Here is a 21571-nt window from a genome sequence, read left to right as displayed (position 1 = left end):
CGTCGTGCCATCTTGCCTTCTACATTTCAAGGAGATAGATTCATGAGTGAACTATATCACGATGCAATGGGTATCTGTGAGATGTACGGATATCCTGATCTGTTCATTACATTTACATGTAACACAAAATGGCCAGAACTTACAAGGTTCGCTAACAACAAAGGGTTACGTGTCGAAGATAGACCAGACATAAATTGTCGAGTTTTTAAGAAGATTTTGGATGAATTGTTTGATGATCTCACAAAGAGACATATATTTGGCAAAACAAATGTAGGTTAGTTATTTTATTTAATCAATATTTATTTTTACTAAATAATAACTTAAATTTATATGAGTTTTTTGGTTTAAATATATTATTCAAAGTTTAATATGTATTTTTCATTTATACAGTTGTATATAGTATTGAATTTCAAAAGCGGGGTTTGACACATGAACATATTGTCTTATTCTTGCATAGAGATCACAAGATTCCAAATCTGGTAGATATTGATGATTTGATATCTGCTGAGATACCTGACAAGAAAAAACTCCCTCATCTCTATCAGGTTGTGAAAGACTAGATGATTCATGGACCATGCGGTACTGCTAACAAAAATTCCCCATGTATGCAAGCAGGAAAATGTACAAAACATTATCCTAAACGCTACAATGAATCAACTACTCTTGATGATGAGGGGTATACTGTGTATCGAAGGAGAAATAACGGTGCTTCAGTTAAAAAGAACGGTGTAGTCATAGATAATTGTTATGTTGTGCCTTATAATCATAGACTACTTTTGAAGAATCAAGCACATATCAATGTTGAGTGGTGTAACCAATCAAAAGCTGTAAAATATCTTTTCAAATATATTAATAAGGGAAATGATAGAGTGACTGCAGGCTTTATGAGTAATCGAATTGATAGTGTTGATACTTTAAATGTTGATGAGATCCAACAATATTATGATTGTCGTTATGTTTCAGCTTCAGAGGCATCATGGAGAATTTACGGTAATGAAATCCATTTTAGATACCCTTCCGTTAAAAGGCTGAGTTTTCCACTTGCCTAATGAACAAACAGTTGTCTTCACTGAAGAAGAATCTATTGATGATGTTATCAACAAGACTTCAATTGATCGCTCAATGTTCCTAGAATGGATAAAATGCAATGCAAGTATCCCGAAGCTAGAAAATTGAGGTACTTTAAATTTCCAGGGACATATGTATGGAAAAAAAAGGATCGTGAATAGCGTCCTCGCCAACGAGGTTTCTCGATTGGTCGCCTCTACCATGCATACCCGGGGAGCCGAGAGAGATATTATCTAAGAATGCTACTCAACTATGTAAAAGGTCCAACATGTTATGAAGATTTAAGGACCGTGAATGGGATTTCATATCCTATGTTTAAAGATGCAAGGCTTTGGGCTTCAGGACATTATCTATGCAAATTATTTGCAGTCTTACTCACTTCCAACAATATTTCAAGACCAGAGTATGTTTGGAATCAAACCTAGCACATTATTTCAGAAGATGTTCTCCATAAACAGTGAAGAATTCTTGGAATACATGGTAAGAAAATTTTCATTTAGATAGATATTACAAATTTTTAAATGAGAAACATAAACAATTTATAATTTATAATAATTTATGCTATGTTTAGATTTGCAGCTAAATGAAATCCAATTGAAAAACTATGCTTTAATAGAGATAGAGAAGATCGTACAAGATAATGGAACTACAATTCATAATTTCTCAAATGAGTTATGTCCAGATGTGCTGTTGGGGAGAGATGGCGGTAATAAGCTCATTGTGGAAGAATTGAGGATGACAAAGAAACAATGCGTGTTGAACATGAAAAACTATATTCATGTTTAACGTCTGAGCAAAAAAGCATATATGATGATATTATGAGTGCAATTGCACTTGACAAAGGAGGTGTATTTTTCCTATACGGTCATGGTGGGACTGGACAAACTTTCATATGGCGAACATTGTGTGCTGCTATTCGTTCAAGGGGAGATATTGTACTAGTTGTTGCTTCAAGTGGTATCGCATCGCTTCTACTTCCTATGGGAAGAACTGCTCATTCTAGATTTGGTATACCTTTGACTGCCACTCAAGATTCCATGTGTTCAGGCATCAAACATGGTAGTGACTTAACTGGACTCTTACAGAAAACCAAACTGATAATTTGGGATGAAGCACCTATGGTGAGGAAGTATTGTTTTGAAGCTTTAGAAAAGAGTATGTGGGATGCATTGCGTGGTGCTGATGGACTCCCCGTAGATATCTCTTTTGGAGGCAAAGTAGTTATATTTGGTGGTAATTGTCGTCACACTCCCTGTCATTCCCAAGGAACTCGACAAGATATTGTATTTGCAGCTATTAATTCGTCATACTTATGGAACTCATGTAAAGTGTTGTGATTAACCAAAAACATAAGGCTTCGTATTGATTTAAGTGATGCTGATGAAATAAGAGAATTTGTTGATTGGATACTTAAAATTGGAGATGGAAAACTTGGAGAACCGAATGACGGTGAAGTTATGATTGACATCCCAGAAGATATTTTGATGAAAAATGTACAAGATCCTATTGCGTCAATTGTTCATGGCACATATCCTAATCTAATAGGCAAATTGAGCAATGGAAGTTTTTTCTATGACTGGGCTGTTCCAGCTGCTACAAATGAAATTGTTTGCAGAGTTAATGATTATGCAATGTCATTAATACACAGTGAGGAAAAGGTATACTTGAGCTCAGATTCTATAAGCAAAGCATATGGTTTTGTCAACAATCAAAACAATGTATTCTCAGTTGAGTTTCTAAATATAATAAAATGTTCTGGTTTGCCGAATCATGAAATCAGATTGAAAAAAGGTGTGCCAATTATGTTGCTTAGAAATAGTGATCAATCAGCTGGTTTGAGCAATGGCACAAGGCTGATTGTAAGTCATGTCGGGGAACATATCATAGAGGTTAAGATTCTTACATGATGTAAAGAGGGAGATACTATCCCTATTCCACGTATCACTCTTACACCAACTGATAATGTTAATCTGCCTGTTAAGATACAGAGAAGGCAGTTTCCTATAAGCATATATTTTGCTATGACTATTAACAAAAGTCAAGGACAGTCTTTGCCACACATTGGGTTATTTTTGCCAAAATCTATTTTCAGCCATGATCAACTATATGTGGTTGTACCACGTGTGACAAGCAGAAAAGGACTAAAGATTTTAATATGTGATAATAACTTAAAACCTAACGAATAAGTCTAGGTTTTAATACAAGGTATTTATATAGTCGGATGCATACAACATATCCCGGTAGAATGAAAGATTTTCTTGAACTAAACACTTTTACATGTACAATACCTATGACCTTAATGGTAGAGTTGTTCCTTGCATAAATGCTGCATGGCAACTGAATCAATCTACATCGGAGAATTATCTTGTACATTATATACATTAGTATCCATTGTTGTAATCATATTTAAACCAAATTGAAGCAATAATTAAATTGTGTAGAGATAAAATAAAAAACATATACTTTTCTCTAAGCAACTATATGTCTTTCTTTAAGTTTATTTCTCTCCATTTAATGCTTGAAATGTTAAAGGAATGAGCTCAAGAGATAAAAGAGAGAATAAGTTAAACTAAGCATCAGGAAAGACTTCAAATGAATGACCCAAATATGAGAAATGACATAAATCTAAACTCAAATTAAGTTTGCAAGATCACATAAGATTGTTTGCGTTTTTCATAAATTTTCAAGAGAATATATTTCATTAAGGCTTTGAGTATTTTTGCATAGCATTGATAAAATGGGCAAAACTACTCCTCAACTTTTTTAGTCATTTAAAATTGGGCATAAACTACCCACTAACCAAGCAAAATCGTAAAACTGCAAAAACAGAACAAACACACTCAATGAGTCGTCGAAGGTGAACTCGATGGCTTGTCGATAGGCGTGAGCATAATCGGATATATCCGAAACATGCGGTCAAATTAGATATGCGACAATATTTGAATCATATATCCGATATTCGATGCAATGAGGATAAGTTGAAAGATTCCAATTGGATATCCGAAATAATTGATATCCGAAATCCGAACAAAGACAAAATAATTTATTTAAAAATATAATTTTATTCTTATGAATATGGGAAATCTGGAAATTAAAATGTCGAATATTTTGATATCCGTATCTCAAAAATTGATATTTGAATCTGAATCCGATCTAAATCTTCAAGTCTGATATCTAATCCATTTATAATTTCGAATCGGATATCCTAAGATTCGAATTAGATATCAGATCAAATCATCAGATTTTCGGATCATCAGTTAGTTTTGTGTGTGGGATTTTATGACTTGAACCGAGCCTAAGTTTGGGTTTTATGATGAATCAAGAGATGGGTCAAAAAGGTGATGGAATGCAAGTGCGCGGGCCGCGAAGATATGCACGGGGCGCGGAGGTACGGGGTACAAAGTACTACGCAGGGCGAGGGAAGCTTATGTCTTGGAACAGACTAGAGCGTGTGCCGCGGAGATCTACGCATGGCGCGCATGCGCGGGGCGTAGCCTAGTACGGGGCGCGGAGTTTATGCGGTTTTGCGGTTCCTTCACACATTTTTGGTAGTTACTTTGTTTAAGGGTCGGTTACTTTGTAATGTTAACCCTAATTTCTTTTTATTAAGTGATATAGTATATAAACCTCTCTTTTAATTAGAATTTGGGTATGCAATGCAATGCAACACAAAGTGAAGAAAACTAAGCGAGGAAAAGCTTGGAGAGCCATTGTTGTGGCTTCTCGTTCATCTTGTAATCTCCCAGTTTACAGTGGAAAGTTTATTTTTAGTGCCGGTGAGTGTAGCTATCACATTGATAGTTAATCATGTCAATGTCTCGGTGTGATTTCTTTATTGTTTCTTTGAATCTTTATTGCTTCCGTTATTGTTTTTCAATCTTTATTTCCGCTGTCGCACAACATTTTGTATAGCCCTAGTTGTCGAGCTTTCAAATAACACCATTAGGGTTCTTTTAATTTGCCTTCAAACACTCGCCATCAGAGTTCTTTTTGTTGAACCTCGACTACTAGTTGATAAATACATCAACTACCCGCCGAACCTTCAAACACTTCCATCATTTGCATAGCCTCGACGACCAGTTGATGAGTACCTCAACTACTCGTCAGGCTCTCGTTATGCGACTCTACTAGACCAAGTAGCTTTATGCTCGTTCATGAACTAACATTCATGCACTCTTAATGTCGTGCACTATAGTTAGCTCCTCTATTAAAAAATCTTCTTAAAATACTCTAAATTCTCAACTTAATTATATAATAGAAGTAATAAGTAAAATGACAAAGTACAAAAAGATTTTAGGGCCATCATTTTATACATGATAATCAAATGGATTCATATAAGATTGTTTGACCTTTTTACTTGTCATTGAATTTAATTCATACTAAAAAGTTGCACTACTAACTATGTAATTATGATATGTTGAACCATAGTTCCAATAAAAAATTGTGTTCAAAACATTTAACTATTTAACTATTTAGTGGTTGATTTATGTTGATTTATTTGAGTTTGGTGGTTGATTTATGTTGAGTTTAGTGGTAATTTTTGATTTATGTTGAGTAGTTTTTTATTTATTTGAGTTTAGTGGTTGATTTATGTTGATTTATTTGAGTTTAGTGGTTGATTTATGTTGAGTTTAGTGGTAATTTTTGATTTATGTTGAGTAGTTTTTTATTTATTTGAGTTTAGTGGTTGATTTATGTTGATTTATTTGAGTTTAGTGGTTGATTTATGTTGAGTTTAGTGGTAATTTTTGATTTATGTTGAGTAGTTTTTTGTTTATTTGAGTTTAGTGGTTGATTTATGTTGATTTATTTGAGTTTAGTGGTTGATTTATGTTGAGTTTAGTGGTAATTTTTGATTTATGTCCAGATCCGACCCGTTGCCATCCCTATCCTAGAACGTGAGAAGGATTTCAAGGTTAAATTTGGCTTGTAGAAATTTTGAAAAGTGTGCAACAGCTAATAAGTTGTGTGTTTAAACAAATATGCATTGTTTCACCAAGTAGTACAACTGTACAAGTCAATTAGTGTAATTGTGAGAATGAAATTGTTATTATTAATTACCATATCTCTACATTTCTCCTCACTTACTTTTTAGGAAAATAAAAAAGGAATTTAATAAGTGAATAAGACAAAATTAAATATGTTATAGAAATAAATGGTTAAAGATAGAAAAAGGATATGAAATCAAAAAAAGGATGACAAGAACATTGTCAAAAAAAAGTGCACATAGTATTATATCATACTAGTATACAAACTCATGTAATACATGAAGTTTGCATTGTTAGTATGAAAATATATATAATATAAATTTAAGAGGAATAGCCAGTTGCATATTATAATTATTAAATTATAATATTAATAAAATGTAATAATTGATATAAGTTTTTATGAAAACATATAATCATTGCTTGATTGAATAAATAATTATTGACTATATATTATGTCCAAAATTAACTATTTTTAGAAATTGACGATTTTGTAAAAAAAATTTATGCCGAAATTGCATGCTTGCAAAATTATCGTCCACATAATCCAATAATTCACAATAAAATTAAAATAATGACAAAACTCTTAGAAAATGTCATTTATCATTTTCCATAAATATTAAATAAAATACTTTATATTATAAAAGATATGCATTGTTATATAAAATAGTTAATAAATATCACCAAAATATTACTTGTAAAATAGTTGTCACAAAATCATGTATCGCTACGTAAAGTTAAGTTTTTAGAAACATTATAATAAGTTATACATATTTGATTTTATAAAAATATTTTTGAAAACTTTTCTTTAATACTTAATAAAATCTTTTTGAAAGTCACACAATCATATTTTAACCTATAATAATGCTTTAACCGGCAAGACCATATAAAATCGCCATTTGATAATTTTCTATTCTTTTATAATATTATATGATTCATAATTTTCTATTACTTCAACAAAAAAAGCACGGGCCTTTTGGATAAAAGATTTTTTTATGCTTTCAATTCAATACTAAACAAGTATGTACTAATTTAATACTTGTTTTATAGAATTTTGGAGTGTCTTTGTCATTTCCATAAATACTAAATATTTTAATGAAATCATTACTTTGAATAACATTATAACTTACTGAAATATTTAATCTAATTTATACCCAAAATTATACACCTACTAAAATTATTTTGATGGTCTTCTAGAGTTTAATTAAAAAATAAACTATCCATTTATAAATGAACATAGTTTATTTTGAGCCGATTTCATACTAATTTATTTAGTTTTATTTTATCTAATTCAAACAACATTTAATTATTTAATTTAATATATTTTTTTAAAAAAATTACTTACGTATAAAATATTTTTTTTGATACAATTAATCTTTTCAAAATTGTTATAAAGAATTGATGTAGTAAAATCTTCAAAATACTAACCTAATTTAGCTTTATATTTATTTAGGAAAATAAATTATCACACAATTAATTATACAACCCTATTAAATAAATTAATTTGACAATGCTTTAAAAAGTCGTAATATTTTTCAACTCTTTTAATAATATTTATAATTTATTATTGAATTAATTCATTTGGCAACACTCTGATAAATTATTTTTTATTTTCCAACTTTTCTTTAATAATAATTATGATTAGGATTAAAATGGAGTATTATAGAAGATTTCTATTATGATTTGTGTTTGAAATAAAATTAATTTTGATTGCCAAAATACAATTTGATATGTTGCCTAAATTACAGCAGCATTCCAGCCGTGGATGCGTCTGACTCTAGAAAACATTCCAGTTCAAAAACTTCTAGTTCATAATTTTCTTGTCTTCCTTAATTCTGGCCCCATTCCTGCATTCTTCCTCAAATTGAACTACTCACCCTTCAAATCCTTACAAGAAAACCTTTAAACTCATTCTAATCAACTACCCACAACTTAAAAATCTCATTTGATCATTATCAATACTTAAAAACCCATCATTTGACTCACATAAAACCAGATTTTCATAAAAAAATTGGTGGGTATGATTAAGATCTGTTAATAGAAGTGGGATACTACTTGGTCTCATGTCTGTATAAAAAATGAAACCTTTTGGTGATGTAATGTAACCCAAGTGATGATTTTTATTAGTTGGACTTAGTCTATTATTAAAAATTTAATCTTTGATTTTTGAAGTGGTTGTTGACATTTTGGGTGCATGAAAGGCAATGGAAAGAACTTCATTTGGGTTGAAGATTTCATAAATATGACAACACGATTTTAGAATTGTTAAACTAATATTTTTTTGGGTTTTTAAAACAAGGTTTGAGGTCAAGAACTGCCATAGTTGTGGAGTTCAACACTTAAAGGTATTATCTCTCCCTACCCTTATTTGATTGATTTTTATCTGGGTGTTGACTGTTGCACGTTTTTTTTTTTTTTTTTTTTTTTTTGTCATTTGATGTTGTTAGTTTAGCCTGCTGTTTTTAATTGCATGAATTTAGCTTAATGAGAGATAAAATTAATCCCATATGCGGGCGGTGATAATTGTGAAAAGGGTGAAAGGGACCACTAAGCTAACACAAGATCTTGGGATGTTTGGCGAAAGACTGATAGTTGATAGTTGATTATAGTGGCCGGTTTGACCAATTGATTTTATTAACTTATTTAACCAGTTGATTTTAAACCCTCTCTTATTATAAGAGCTCGTTCAAAAAACAGTTTATTCATACCAATAATTATTTCAACTAGCCAGTTTACAAAACATTAGCCGGGTTGACCCATGATTACCTCTATTTGTATTATTTATTAAAATAAGTTAAAATTATCCAATAAGTTATTTTGCCAAACAACCACTTTTTGGGTTTAATTTTAAGTTATGGACAACATGTCCTATTTGTGATTTTATGTTGGGTGGAGATTTGATGTCTTAGAAAATCCATGCTGTTTTAAGTTATCATATAGTATGTTATTTCTTGATGTTTTAGTAAGAACTATTGACAGAAGTTCTGGGTCAGAGTTACTTCTTTTTTGTTGTTTTTCCCTGTTCATGTTATTTGAATTTTAGAGTTGAAATCTTCAGGAAAAGCATGTTATAGGGAAAAGACTAGGGAGTTATGAGAATTTGTGATGATTTCTTTGTTTGTTTTGTGATGGTAGTGAGGCTGTACATTATTGAGAATTGATATTTTGATTGGGTTTTGTTCATTGGTAGTGGGGTATGAGATTGATTATACTGTAAAGATGTTTAAACCTAGTAGATCCAATTTGTCTGATTCATCTGACCTTCCTCCAGGGAGGCCGATGCATCAACCACAGGTAACATTCGCTAGGCGGACTCCGTCTGGTCGATATGTGAACTATTCTAGAGATAATCTATCAAGAGAGGATCTTGAAAGTGAGCTAAGTAGTGTGGAGTTCATGAACTATACAGTTCATATCCCTCCAACTCCTGATAATCAACCCATGGACTCTTCGGTATCTCAGAGAGTAGAGGAGCAATATGTGTCGAATTCCCTTTTTACGGGTGGGTTTAATAGTGTTACTCGTGCCCACTTAATGGATAAGGTGACCGAGTCAGAGACGAGCCATCCTCAGATGGTGGGGACTAAGGGGTCTTCTTGTCAAGTCAAGGGTTGTGACGGAAAGGTGATGAGCGATGGAAGAGGTAATGATATACTCCCGTGTGAATGTGACTTTAAGATTTGTCGGGATTGTTATATTGATGCCGTTAAAGGAGGTGAGGCTATGTGCCCCGGATGTAAAGAGCCTTACAAAGAGACGGATTTGGATGAGAAGGCGGTGGATAATATGGGACGCGCTTTACCTTTGCCACCCTCAAAGCAAGAGAAACAGATGTCCGTTATGAAATCTAATATGTACAAGAGAAGCCAGACAGGTGGTGCGGAGTTTGATCATAATAGGTGGTTGTTTGAAACTAAGGGTACATATGGTTATGGTAACGCCATTTGGCCTAAGGAAGGCGGATTTGGAAACGATGCTAGTGGTGGGGGTGGTGGCGATGATGAAGTTCATGAGCCACATGAGTTTCTTAACAAGCCTTGGAGGCCTCTTACTCGCAAATTGAAGATACCTGCAGCAGTTATTAGCCCATACAGGTAATATGAATTTCAATATTTATTTCACTATTAGTTTATATATATATATATATATATATATATATATATATATATATATATATAATATAGATTTAGGATCTAATAGGAAGGGGTTTGAAAATAATAAGCATAGGAAAGAATTTCATCCGTCAGATCTTTGATCAATGGTCCATCTTGCACGCGAAAAAACATGTGTCACTTGAAATTGTGATGTTTTCTAAATTAATATGTGATGCTTTCTTCATAAACATGTGTTACTAGATTTTTTGCTAAGGCAACTTTTTTAAACTGTTAGATGAGCTATTCCTTCCTATTTTCACACCCCTTCTTATTGGATCCCTCCCCTATATATATATATATATATATATATATATATATATATATATATATATATATGCTTCCTCTGTTCCACTATACTTGCTACATATGACTTTTTGCTACATATGACTTTTATGCAATTCAATGTGTTATTTTGATCATTTATATATTGAATTATGCACATCTAAAAATTATAAAAAGTTAATATTATAGATGTATGCGATTAGATGATTCAAATAAGATCCCATTTGACAATATTTTTTTTTACACATTAGCCGTAATATATAAAAGAAACTTAGACGATGAATAGTGTCAAAAATTGTAATGTAGCGAGTATTTCAGAACGGAAGAAGTATGTATTGAAATTGTTGGTTCGCTTGAGGACTTGATATTATGCGTTTGTTTTCATCATGCCGAATTGTGCATTTTTAGTGATCATCATAAGATTGTTTCTGCATTTTAACTTGCAAACTCTTGCAGGCTTCTCGTGTTTATTAGACTGGCCGTTCTTGGATTATTTCTGGCATGGAGGGTAAAGAATCCCAATACCGATGCAATATGGCTGTGGGGTATGTCTGTGGTTTGTGAGATCTGGTTTGCATTCTCTTGGGTTCTTGACCAGCTCCCTAAGCTTAGCCCAGTGAATCGGGTCGCTGACCTTAATGTTCTGAAAGAGAAGTTTGAAATATCTGGTCCCAATAATCCTACCGGGAAATCTGATCTTCCTGGAGTCGATATTTTTGTTTCGACGGCTGATCCAGAAAAGGAACCTCCTCTTGTGACCGCAAACACGATTCTTTCTATTCTTGCAGCTGATTACCCTGTAGAGAAGCTTTCTTGCTATGTCTCTGATGATGGAGGTGCCCTTCTAACCTTTGAGGCAATGGCTGAAGCAGCAAGTTTTGCTAACATGTGGGTCCCATTTTGTCGAAAACATGATATTGAGCCTAGAAATCCGGAGTCTTATTTCACTTTGAAAAGAGATCCATACAAGAACAAAGTTAAGTCTGATTTTGTTAAGGATCGTCGTAGGATCAAACGTGAGTATGATGAATTCAAGGTTCGCGTTAATGGTCTTCCTGATTCAATTCGTCGACGTTCAGATGCTTACAATGCACGAGAAGAGATTAAGGCTTTGAAAATGCAGAGAGAGCAAGCAGGAGATGAACCATTGGAACCAATAAAAGTGCAAAAAGCTACTTGGATGGCTGATGGGACCCATTGGCCTGGCACTTGGTTGCAACCGGCATCTGACCATTCTAAGGGTGATCATGCTGGAATCATACAGGTATTGGACTTTAGTTTGAGCATTCTTGGAGCATTTTTTTTCCTTTTTTTTTTTGTGTTCTCTGAAATGGCAGCTGTTAACGATATCTGCTTATGTTACAGGTTATGTTAAAACCTCCGAGCGACGAACCTCTTCAAGGATCACCAGTTAATGGTGACATTCCTGTTGACTATACTGAAGTCGATATTCGTCTTCCGATGCTGGTTTATGTCTCACGAGAGAAGCGTCCTGGCTATGACCACAATAAGAAGGCTGGGGCTATGAATGCACTTGTTCGTGCATCAGCAATCATGTCAAACGGCCCTTTCATTCTTAACCTTGATTGTGACCATTATATCTACAATTCTCAAGCCATCAGAGAAGGAATGTGCTTCATGATGGATCGTGGTGGGGATCGTATCTGTTATGTCCAGTTCCCTCAAAGATTTGAAGGCATTGACCCGTCTGATCGTTATGCCAACCACAACACTGTTTTCTTTGACATCAACATGCGTGCACTTGACGGGCTTCAGGGACCTGTTTATGTTGGGACCGGGTGCCTTTTCCGTAGGGTTGCCCTTTATGGGTTTGATCCTCCAAGGTCGAAGGTACGGCGTGGTTTCTGTGATTGCTGCTTTCCTCGTCGCAAGAAGCAGCGTGCTGCTGTTGATTCATCATCTGAAGAAAACCGTGCACTTAGAATGGGCGACTCCGATGATGAAATGGACCTTTCTTTGCTACCTAAAAGGTTTGGTAACTCTAGCTTTCTTATCGATTCAATTCCCGTGGCAGAGTTCCAAGGCCGTCCTCTCGCTGATCACCCATCTATCAAGAATGGCAGACCACCAGGTGCACTAACCATTCCTCGGGACCTTCTAGATGCTTCAACAGTTGCTGAGGCCGTCAGTGTAATTTCATGTTGGTATGAAGATAAAACTGAATGGGGCGGTCGTATCGGCTGGATTTACGGATCTGTGACTGAAGATGTGGTTACAGGCTATCGTATGCATAACCGTGGTTGGAGATCAATCTATTGTGTCACAAAGAGGGATGCCTTTCGCGGTACCGCACCTATCAATCTTACAGACCGACTGCACCAAGTCCTTCGATGGGCCACAGGCTCTGTTGAGATCTTCTTCTCTCGAAACAACGCCCTCTTAGCTAGCCACCGAATGAAGCTTCTCCAGAGAGTTGCTTACCTTAACGTTGGTATTTACCCATTCACCTCCATTTTTCTAATCGTCTACTGTTTCCTCCCCGCACTTTCCCTATTTACCGGGCAATTCATCGTCCAAACCCTTAGCATAACCTTCCTCATATACCTCCTCATCATATCCTTAACCCTTTGCTTGCTTGCACTTCTCGAGATCAAATGGTCTGGCATTAACCTTGAAGAATGGTGGAGAAATGAACAGTTTTGGCTTATCGGAGGCACAAGTGCTCACCTTGCTGCCGTTCTTCAGGGTTTGCTTAAAGTCATTGCTGGTATCGAAATTTCTTTCACTTTGACATCAAAATCGGCTGGTGATGATAACGACGATGAATTTGTTGACCTGTACATCGTGAAATGGACGTCTCTAATGATTCCTCCTCTTGTGATTATAATGATTAACTTGATTGCTATTGCTGTTGGTTTTAGCCGAACAATCTACAGCACCATCCCACAGTGGAGCAGGCTACTCGGAGGAGTGTTCTTTAGTTTCTGGGTTTTGGCTCATCTCTTTCCTTTCGCCAAGGGGCTCATGGGAAGAAGAGGAAGAACACCCACTATAGTTTTCGTGTGGGCTGGGCTTATCGCCATCACTATTTCCCTTCTCTGGGTTGCTATCAAACCACCATCGGGCGCTCAGAATACCGACATTGGAGGGAGTTTCACTTTCCCTTGAGCTATATATACTATACTATCACACAACATTTTTGTTATTGCATATACCAAAACTTATTAACCTTCAAAAACATGATCTTTCTATAATTTTTTACGGGGTTCGAGTTTTTGCTGAACTCCCATGAAATATACTCCACAGGCAAAACCAGGTGGGATGTAGGGGAAAAGGAGTATGTGCACGGGTATAATATGTTTGCTATCCTCCTTCAAGACTCTGACTTGTGCGGAATACTGGGTTGATGACTCTTAACGCTGACATGTGGGGAAAAGAGGATAATCTCACTTGCATTTGCTACACCATTTACATTCTTTTGTAATTTACTTACATAAATAGATTGGGAATCATTTGAAAGAGTGATTCAAAAATATGTAATAACATTTTATTTTACTATTAAAGCAAGCAATTTTGTTTTGTACTCTGTTATCAACTTTCAGTTTTGTTATCCAAATGGCTTTGTAAGATCCTGTTGTTAAGAAAGGAACTTCTGTACATCTTGTGTTTCATATAGTTCTCTAGTATTAGAAATAAAGATACAAATAAGTACATTAAAAAATGAAGCACAAGGTTATGTTTGTAATCTCCGTTGTGTATGGCAATAAATTGCTTGCATGATGAACACCAATTGCACAAAATTGAAGATTGGTTTGCGTGTTAAATTGCTCGGAAATTTGGATAACTGACCGAAGGCCATTGGTAACTTTTTTTTTTGTGATATTTCCCTCACAAAAGTACTTAAGTTATGATATAATCAATCACATAATACACTTGGTATGAAGTGAGTAATCTTAATGATTATGTGTCTTGAGAAGATTAGAAAATCAAAAGACAAAACAAAAACTTTGATCAAATTATAGAGAAAAATAATAAGAATGATTAGTAAAATAATACACATACATCTCACTCATTTGAAGTGTAAATACATGCTTTCATCCCTTAATTTCATCCAATATAACTGATGACGATTTAGATGAAAGAGCGCATCATTACGAAACACTGCATTATTCATGTTGCGAACTTTCTGTCATTTTTAGAACAACATGGTCAAACTAGCATCTAGGGCGCTCCAACAAGTGATCCATTGCAGGGTGCTCCGTTCTTGCTTCGTAATTTCAAGCACTTGGAAGCTTTTTTCTCAATTGAGATGATATCCTTTATCTTATGTTTAAACATTGAGCAGTCCGTTCACCATTCCGTTGAGGATGTGCCCGCAACAAATGAATTCACCATGTCCTATTTTCTGCGCTGCTTCAATGACTACAGGGTGTCCTCTCCATTCTCCGCAATTTTTTGTTCGTACGACAAGCTAATTTGAGAACAAGTCTCTGCCAGAGTTGTTGTCAGTATTAGAAGAAACAAGTTTAGCAAAACGGAAAGATGAATTAAGGATGAAGCAAACACCAAGACAATGTTTGATCCAAGATCAAAGCCATTCAGATTTGAGTTTCAACTGCTCAATCAAGGATAATGTAAAGGAACACAGTTTAATGATGAAGCAAATACCTGAACTCTAAACGAAGAGAAAACCATTAAAATTTGAGTTTCAACAGCTTAATCAAGGATAATGCACAGGATTACACATTGTATTATAGAACTATGAGAGTAACAGTTAATTTGCTGAACAGGTTTTAATAGTTACCTTGGAGTAGCACCTCTCAGTATGCACACAGAACCAAGCCGGTTATCTGTTGTTCAGATAGTAGGTTTTCAAAATAAATGAATCGATTCTTCCCGTGTTGTAAAGGTGTAAAAAAATCGTGTTTGGAGCCGTATCGAGATATCTTATAGCTTTGACTGATATTTTGGCGATACGATGATCGCATCACTTCCATTACCGCATCACTATTCCGTTACCGCAATTGCGATCATTACCACATTTTTCATTATGGTGCACAATGCCACTAATTTCCTTCTTGTGAAACAACATTTCATTACCACACTTCATAACTTCCCGACAACAGCCAGTTGAATCACGAGATTGTTAATTTCCTTCTTGTGAAACAGCATTTCATCACCACAATGCCACTAATTGGCACCTGCCGAGGCACAAAAAAAAAAGTCAGCTAGCATCTTCTTTCGCTTGAGATAGCACATTGTAAACTGCCTTTGAAGGTTTCATACCAAAGCTAACCATCTCCTCAACCAGTAATTCAGCTTCTTTCAACTTTCTATCTTTACAGAGAACATATATAGTTGAACAGTAGCTAGCAACATTCGGAACCATCCCATGGCCCCTCATGTCTTTCAGAAACCTCAACGCCCTGTAAGAACTCCCCTCATTGCAATAACCATTAATCATCACATTATAAATCACATCACTCGGGTGTACATGCTTTGTCTCCATTGATTTGAACAGCTTTAACGCTTCTAACATCCTACCCTTGCAACACCATCCGTTTATCAAAGCACCAATAGTATAAACATCAACTACTCCGGCCTTTTCCATCGAATAATAAATCTCTAATGCTTTTTCCATATTATCAGATCGAACAAACGCATCAATTAGAGTTGTGTAAGTCACTTTAGACGGGATTAAACCTCGCTCTTCCATCTCCCCGACTAATTTAGCGGCCTTGTTGGAATTCCCAGCCTTAGAGAAACCCGAAATAAGAGTATTATATGTCACCAAAGATGGTATTTGTCCATCCAATTTCATTTGAACAAATAAGCTCATAGCTTTACTCAAATTCCCAATATCACAAAACCCTTTGATTAGTGTGTTATAGGTGATCAAATCCGGCGTTAAGCCTTTACTTCTCATTTGTGTCAACAATTTCTCAGCTTCCCAAGGGTTCTCCTTGCACAACCCACTAATCAATATGTTGTAAGTCACAATATTAGAAGCTAAACCTCTTTCACACATATCATCAAACAGCACGAACGCTCTACCGAGCAATCCATCTTTACAATGCTCATGTATCATACAATTATAGGTATAAGTATTAGGTAAGATCCCACAAGCCTTCATCTTCTCATATAATTGGAACCCTTCTTTCTTAAACCCCTTCTTGAATAATCCATTCATCAACACTGTGAAAGTAAGCTGATTGGGAACCAATCCTAGTTCCTCCATCTTAAAGAACAAGTCCTTTGCTTTAGTAATATCACCATTTTTACAACACCCATCAATCAATGTAGTATAGATAACAACATTTGGAGACAAACCCACATCTTCTAATCTATCCAAAACATCAAAAGCCCTTTTCAAATCATTCCCTTGACAAAATCCCTTAATCATTATCCCAAAACTATAAACATCCAATTGAACTTTAATACTAAATTCATTAAAAACCCACCAAGCTTTTTCAAGATTATTGTTTTCTAAAAGAAGAATCAATAATGAATTAAACAAATTCGAATTGGGTACCAAACCCTGATTTATCATCAAAATGAAAGAATTTAAAGCCTCTTTAGGCAATTTGGCTTGATTATAAGCATTCAAAATCATTTCTTGGAGATGAACACATAGTGGGTGTGAAATTGGGTAAATGTTGGTGAAAATTTGAACAAGAGATGAAGAATTTAATGGTGAAGATGATTTTAATCTACCAGAAAGTAGTTGAAGAGTAAATAACTGAGCTTGAGGTAAGAAATTATAACTAATAAGGAAATGCAAAATCAAATAAATAGAATGGTGGGTATGTTCCAAATCATGAATAATTGAAGACCTTAACAAAAAAAGTGCTTTATTTGGAGGGATTTTCACCATTTTCTGCATCAATAACAGACATTGGAATGTTACTCTTGACATTTTTTGCATTTCTACTTCCATTTACCAATAGGAAGCCATTACAGATAAGATTCAAGCTTGCTAAAGAAAACCCAGAAATATGTATGCTGGGACATAAGGAGAGAAATCGAACGGGAAATTACCTGTTTGCGGCAGTTACCTGTACTGATTCAAATACAACAGCAGAATAGGAAAGGGGATGAAGTATGAATTATGGACAATAAAGCCAAAGGTGCTCACATTTAGACGAGCTAAACAAACGGGCTTTTTAGTTTCCTTAAAAAGCCCACTTCAAGCCCAAGCTCAATCCAAGTCCAACTTTAAGCGCAAAACTTAACTATAAGGTAAATTTGAACAAAATAAGCAAAATTATATAAGAATTTTTACACTAGGCATAGGAGAATCTTAATTCTCAAAGAAGCACGAAATTTTCAAAACTGTGATTTGGTTATATTCACTATTACTAACAGCGAACAAGAGCAAGATCAATTAAAGTCAAAAATTGTTTTTACTGTTAATAACCATGAACAAAAATGCTGGGTAATAAAAGTCAACATCTCCAAGTCTTTGTTCGCTGTTATTAACAGCCAACAAATGCGTCTTAAGTTCACAATGACTTTCTTTCTTCTTCATTTCCCCCAATCTTTAAACCCTAAATCAAAACCTTCAAAACTTCCCAACCAAATTCCTCCATTTTCAAATCTTCAAACCTTTAATTAATCCATCCCTCTTCCAATTCAACACTAGTAAAGTGGTCTAACATATACTTGGATTTGTTTAAGGTATAATTTCATTGATTTGTTTTTTTTCGAAAATTAGGACTTTATCATATTTACTAACTTTTATTCAAATGCAGGTTCTATATTTGCAATCACTACTCCGTTTAGATCATCTTTAGCCCATTAAGGTATGTAGCATTGATTTTATTACTTATTTGTGTATTTTCTTTGAGTTTGGTAGTTGATGGTGAATGTTCACAGTTCTATGGTTAATTTTTCTTTATTTAGGGTTTATTATGTGTTGATGGTGAATGTTTAAAATTTTTGTGGTTAATAAATGTTATTTAGGGTTTGATTGAATATATTTAATTAGTGAAGTTAAATGTACTTAATTGATTATGATTGATTATATTTAGTGTTTAAACTTGATTTATAAATGTATAAATGTACCACGTTATTACCATGATTTACAATGATATACTTGTTTGAAGTATTTTTAATTTATATTGGTAAATATATTTGATGATGATGTTGATTTTGTATGTATTCATGTAGAAATGACATCATTTCGTGTGACTATAGTACATTTTTGGAATTGTTCAATTCGATCAAGTAGTAGGAGTATGTTGGGGGTAGAAGTAAACTGTTTGCATGCAATTCATTCTCAAACAAGGATTTGAATGAGTTTAAACTTCTTATACGTTCTAAGATTGGAATTGACTCTACAAGAAAGACTGTAAATATATGTTTTAAATATGACATGAGTGGATATTTGTTAGCCTTTTTGACTGAGGATGATGAGAATATAGAGGTTATGTGCGAGCATTCAAAGTCTACCCCTATTTCCTCTTTGGAGTTTATACATAGAGGAGGTACCCTTATGGAATCAAGGGGTAAATGTAACTTCTAATCCTTCCTATCTTAACTCAAGAAGATCAAACTCTTTTGTTCCTTCCTCATCTTGTACTTCTTGTGAACCCCCTCCAATGCAAGTTTCAAATGATGTAATTGTTAACTTAGGAGAAAGTAATGAGTTGGTACCTTGGGATGATGATATGAGAGTTGGTACCTTGCGACAAATGGTGAAAGCAAATGTCACTAATAAGATAGCATGGTGCGCTAAGCAACAAGCCCAATTGTCCATCTGTGACATAAAAAGATTCTAATTCTCTCCTTCAACGCTTTTCTGAAAGCATTGCAACACTCTAACCCAAGCAGATTGGTTAAGTGGTTCTTTAAGGAAGAAAATGAACAAGTTTTAGTACTTTATTCCAAAAGTAGCTAAACCGGAGACCACTGAAGACGTGCAAAGGTCATCACCTCTCTCTCTCTCTCTCTCTCTCTCTCTCTCTCTCTCTCTCTCTCTCTCTCTCTCTCTCTCTCTCTCTCTCTCTCTCTCTCTCTCTCTCTCTCTCTCTCTCTCTCTCTCTCTCTATATATATATATATATATATATATATATATATATATATATATATATTTGGCAAGTAATTTGTATTATATATCAAAAGGAAAGGATGAACAAAGCTCAAGCTGGAAATTAACTCTATTAAGAGACCCCCCAAGACTGACGAAGCTCAGACAAAAAAATACGCGAGCGATACCTCAATACAACCCCAAAATACGCAGCTGTGATCCGGTCTAGGCACGAGGGGACAACACTTCATATCGGAAGTCGCAGCGGAGTCATCACCGGCTACCGCTTATGTGCACGTCTCATCTCTTCCTTATGACATTCATTTGGAGAAGATGGACTTGTTATACCCCGGTGGCGTTGCGGGGACCTCGCAGGCTGGGCCATCCCAGCCATCAAAATGCCAGTCCCCTCCCCCACTAGTGCGACACACGAACGCCTTTTACTACCGTAGGAGGCGTAGGAGACCAAATCAGTTGGATAAGGTAGATGAGGGTGATGATCGTTCACTTTAGGTTTTTATGTATTTTGATTGACTATGTATATATATATATTTATTTATTTGTATATTTCAAACATTTGTATATATTTAGAAACATTAACAAAATCAACAATAATTCAATTCAACAATATCAATAAAGAATTAATCTAAATTATAGAAAATTACCTTAATTTAGGATGATAAATTGGTGAATATGAATGAATGAATTGAGTTATAAGGTTTTAGTATTTATAGAAGATTGAACTGGTTAAAAAAAAGTTAAAGAGCTGTTCACAATTCGTAACTGCGAACAGAGGAAAACCAAGCTGTTCGCAGTTCGTAACTACGAACAGGGGTTGACCCTTTTTGACCAGTTCTTTGACTTTTTTTGACCAGTTCTTCTGTTTGTATATATTAACTGCGAACAGAATCAGACCTCAGTTTTAAAAATTAGACGCTTCTTTTTTGAAATAAGTTGAATTGTCACTTATTTGGTGCTTTTTTTTTTTAATAAATTAGCTTATTCATTTCTTTTTTTCAAATTTTGTACCTTTTATACTCTAAATTATCCTAACACTTTCAAAATTCTTCAAGCTGAGCCACAAAAATTCCTTCTTTCAGTCCCATTGCCCCAACGAGATACCTGCTGCCTTCCCACCTGATTTGGGTCTGAGTCGACAATCATCGTTGCGGAAACCACCTGTTTGCTGGAGCTTTGGGTGACCATTGAGTTACCACTCCCTCCTCTTCCCCTTCCAGAACCTCCTCTCATGACTACGGACCTGCTGTCCGGAATTTACAGGCAGAGCCGAGAAAACGGCGGACTAAAAGCTGAGTCTGCTGCGGCAAACCCCTTCCCTAGTCCTTCTCACTATATACCTAAATTTTTTAATATTTTTAAATTAGACATTTCACAATGATACTGCGTTCATTAGGCTGACCTAATAAATACTTACATTTGTAAAATGATCACTTATAATCATAAAGTGATCAATTAAAAATCTGTTAATTATATGGATACGTCTTATAGTGAAACAATCTAATACAAAACTTTTATACGAAATAGGCCAAAACCGTAAATTTTATTTTTGAGTCACCTCAAATACTTGAATGAACTCAGGTTATGATTTGATTATATAAACAAAATTGTTTTTTTTATTGAGATCTCAAAATTTAATGATATAGTTCAAATTTTTAAGAGTTTAGCCTAATTTAAATTCTGTTATGTTTAAGTGTGCTTGCTTTATGATTTATTTAGATTCTAAAGTCATTCTGTGTGGGATTTATTTGTATAATGAACATTTAAAGTTAACTTTGGACCTACTCCATTAATTGACTATCTAAAAAGTTTTTTAAAATTACATGAATTACAATTTTGCTAAAAAAAACTTAGAATGACACTCTAAATTGATCTGATTTAAAATTATCCAACTGAAATTGTTCGGCCCCACAACTCACCTGACAGAAATCGACACATCCTCCGTAACAAATATTGTTATACTTCCTCTATTCTATGTATAATATTTGTTACATTTTAATAGTAATATAATTCATTTCCAATCTTATTTTAGTAGTTACGATTTATGCTACAAAAAAATATAATTGTATGAGA

General features: G+C 34.5%; 3 protein-coding genes across 4 annotated transcripts; 2 read left to right on the top strand and 1 right to left on the bottom strand.

Annotated features, from left to right (window-relative positions):
- The first annotated feature begins 1886 nt into the window (after nt 1-1886).
- Nucleotides 1887-2975, top strand: LOC130799268 (uncharacterized). The gene is made up of 2 exons (XM_057662371.1): nt 1887-2371; nt 2423-2975. Exons 1-2 carry the CDS (start codon nt 1887-1889, stop codon nt 2973-2975), a joined length of 1038 nt encoding a protein of 345 aa, XP_057518354.1.
- A 4829-nt stretch (nt 2976-7804) lies between these two features.
- Nucleotides 7805-14102, top strand: LOC130799687 (cellulose synthase-like protein D2). Of its 2 annotated transcripts, XM_057662870.1 has the most exons (4): nt 7805-8398; nt 9325-10147; nt 10946-11753; nt 11855-14102. In XM_057662870.1, exons 2-4 carry the CDS (start codon nt 9333-9335, stop codon nt 13616-13618), a joined length of 3387 nt encoding a protein of 1128 aa, XP_057518853.1. In that variant the 5' UTR covers nt 7805-8398; nt 9325-9332; the 3' UTR covers nt 13619-14102. The 2 variants fall into 2 exon arrangements, with proteins under 2 accessions (XP_057518853.1, XP_057518852.1); XM_057662869.1 differs by lacking the exon at nt 7805-8398 and having other exon boundaries at nt 8434-10147; nt 11855-14088.
- Nucleotides 14103-14220: 118 nt separating this feature from the next.
- LOC130799688 (pentatricopeptide repeat-containing protein At4g11690) lies at nt 14221-17537 on the bottom strand. Its single transcript, XM_057662871.1, has 2 exons — nt 15255-17537; nt 14221-14940 (listed from the first exon to the last, which is right to left on the bottom strand). The coding sequence occupies exon 1, from the start codon at nt 17385-17387 to the stop codon at nt 15675-15677; it is 1713 nt and encodes a 570-aa protein (XP_057518854.1). The 5' UTR covers nt 17388-17537; the 3' UTR covers nt 14221-14940; nt 15255-15674.
- Between the last annotated feature and the right edge of the window lie 4034 nt (nt 17538-21571).

The sequence above is a fragment of the Amaranthus tricolor genome, chromosome 14, assembly GCF_026212465.1.
Source record: "Amaranthus tricolor cultivar Red isolate AtriRed21 chromosome 14, ASM2621246v1, whole genome shotgun sequence".
Taxonomy (NCBI): domain Eukaryota; kingdom Viridiplantae; phylum Streptophyta; class Magnoliopsida; order Caryophyllales; family Amaranthaceae; genus Amaranthus; species Amaranthus tricolor.
Note: the sequence above shows the minus strand (reverse complement) of the source record. Positions and strands in the feature narration are given on the sequence as shown.

Bases quoted from the DNA above. Each gene is read 5' to 3' on its own strand.
- LOC130799268 (XM_057662371.1), top strand. From the start codon at position 1,887: ATGAGTGCAATTGCACTTGACAAAGGAGGTGTATTTTTCCTATACGGT. The intron at 2,372-2,422 runs GTCATACTTATG...CAAAAACATAAG, and splicing joins GTATTTGCAGCTATTAATTC to GCTTCGTATTGATTTAAGTG.
- LOC130799687 (XM_057662869.1), top strand. From the start codon at position 9,273: ATGTTTAAACCTAGTAGATCCAATTTGTCTGATTCATCTGACCTTCCT. The intron at 10,148-10,945 runs GTAATATGAATT...AAACTCTTGCAG, and splicing joins GCAGTTATTAGCCCATACAG to GCTTCTCGTGTTTATTAGAC. The intron at 11,754-11,854 runs GTATTGGACTTT...CTTATGTTACAG, and splicing joins ATCATGCTGGAATCATACAG to GTTATGTTAAAACCTCCGAG.
- LOC130799688 (XM_057662871.1), bottom strand. From the start codon at position 17,387: ATGGAAGTAGAAATGCAAAAAATGTCAAGAGTAACATTCCAATGTCTG.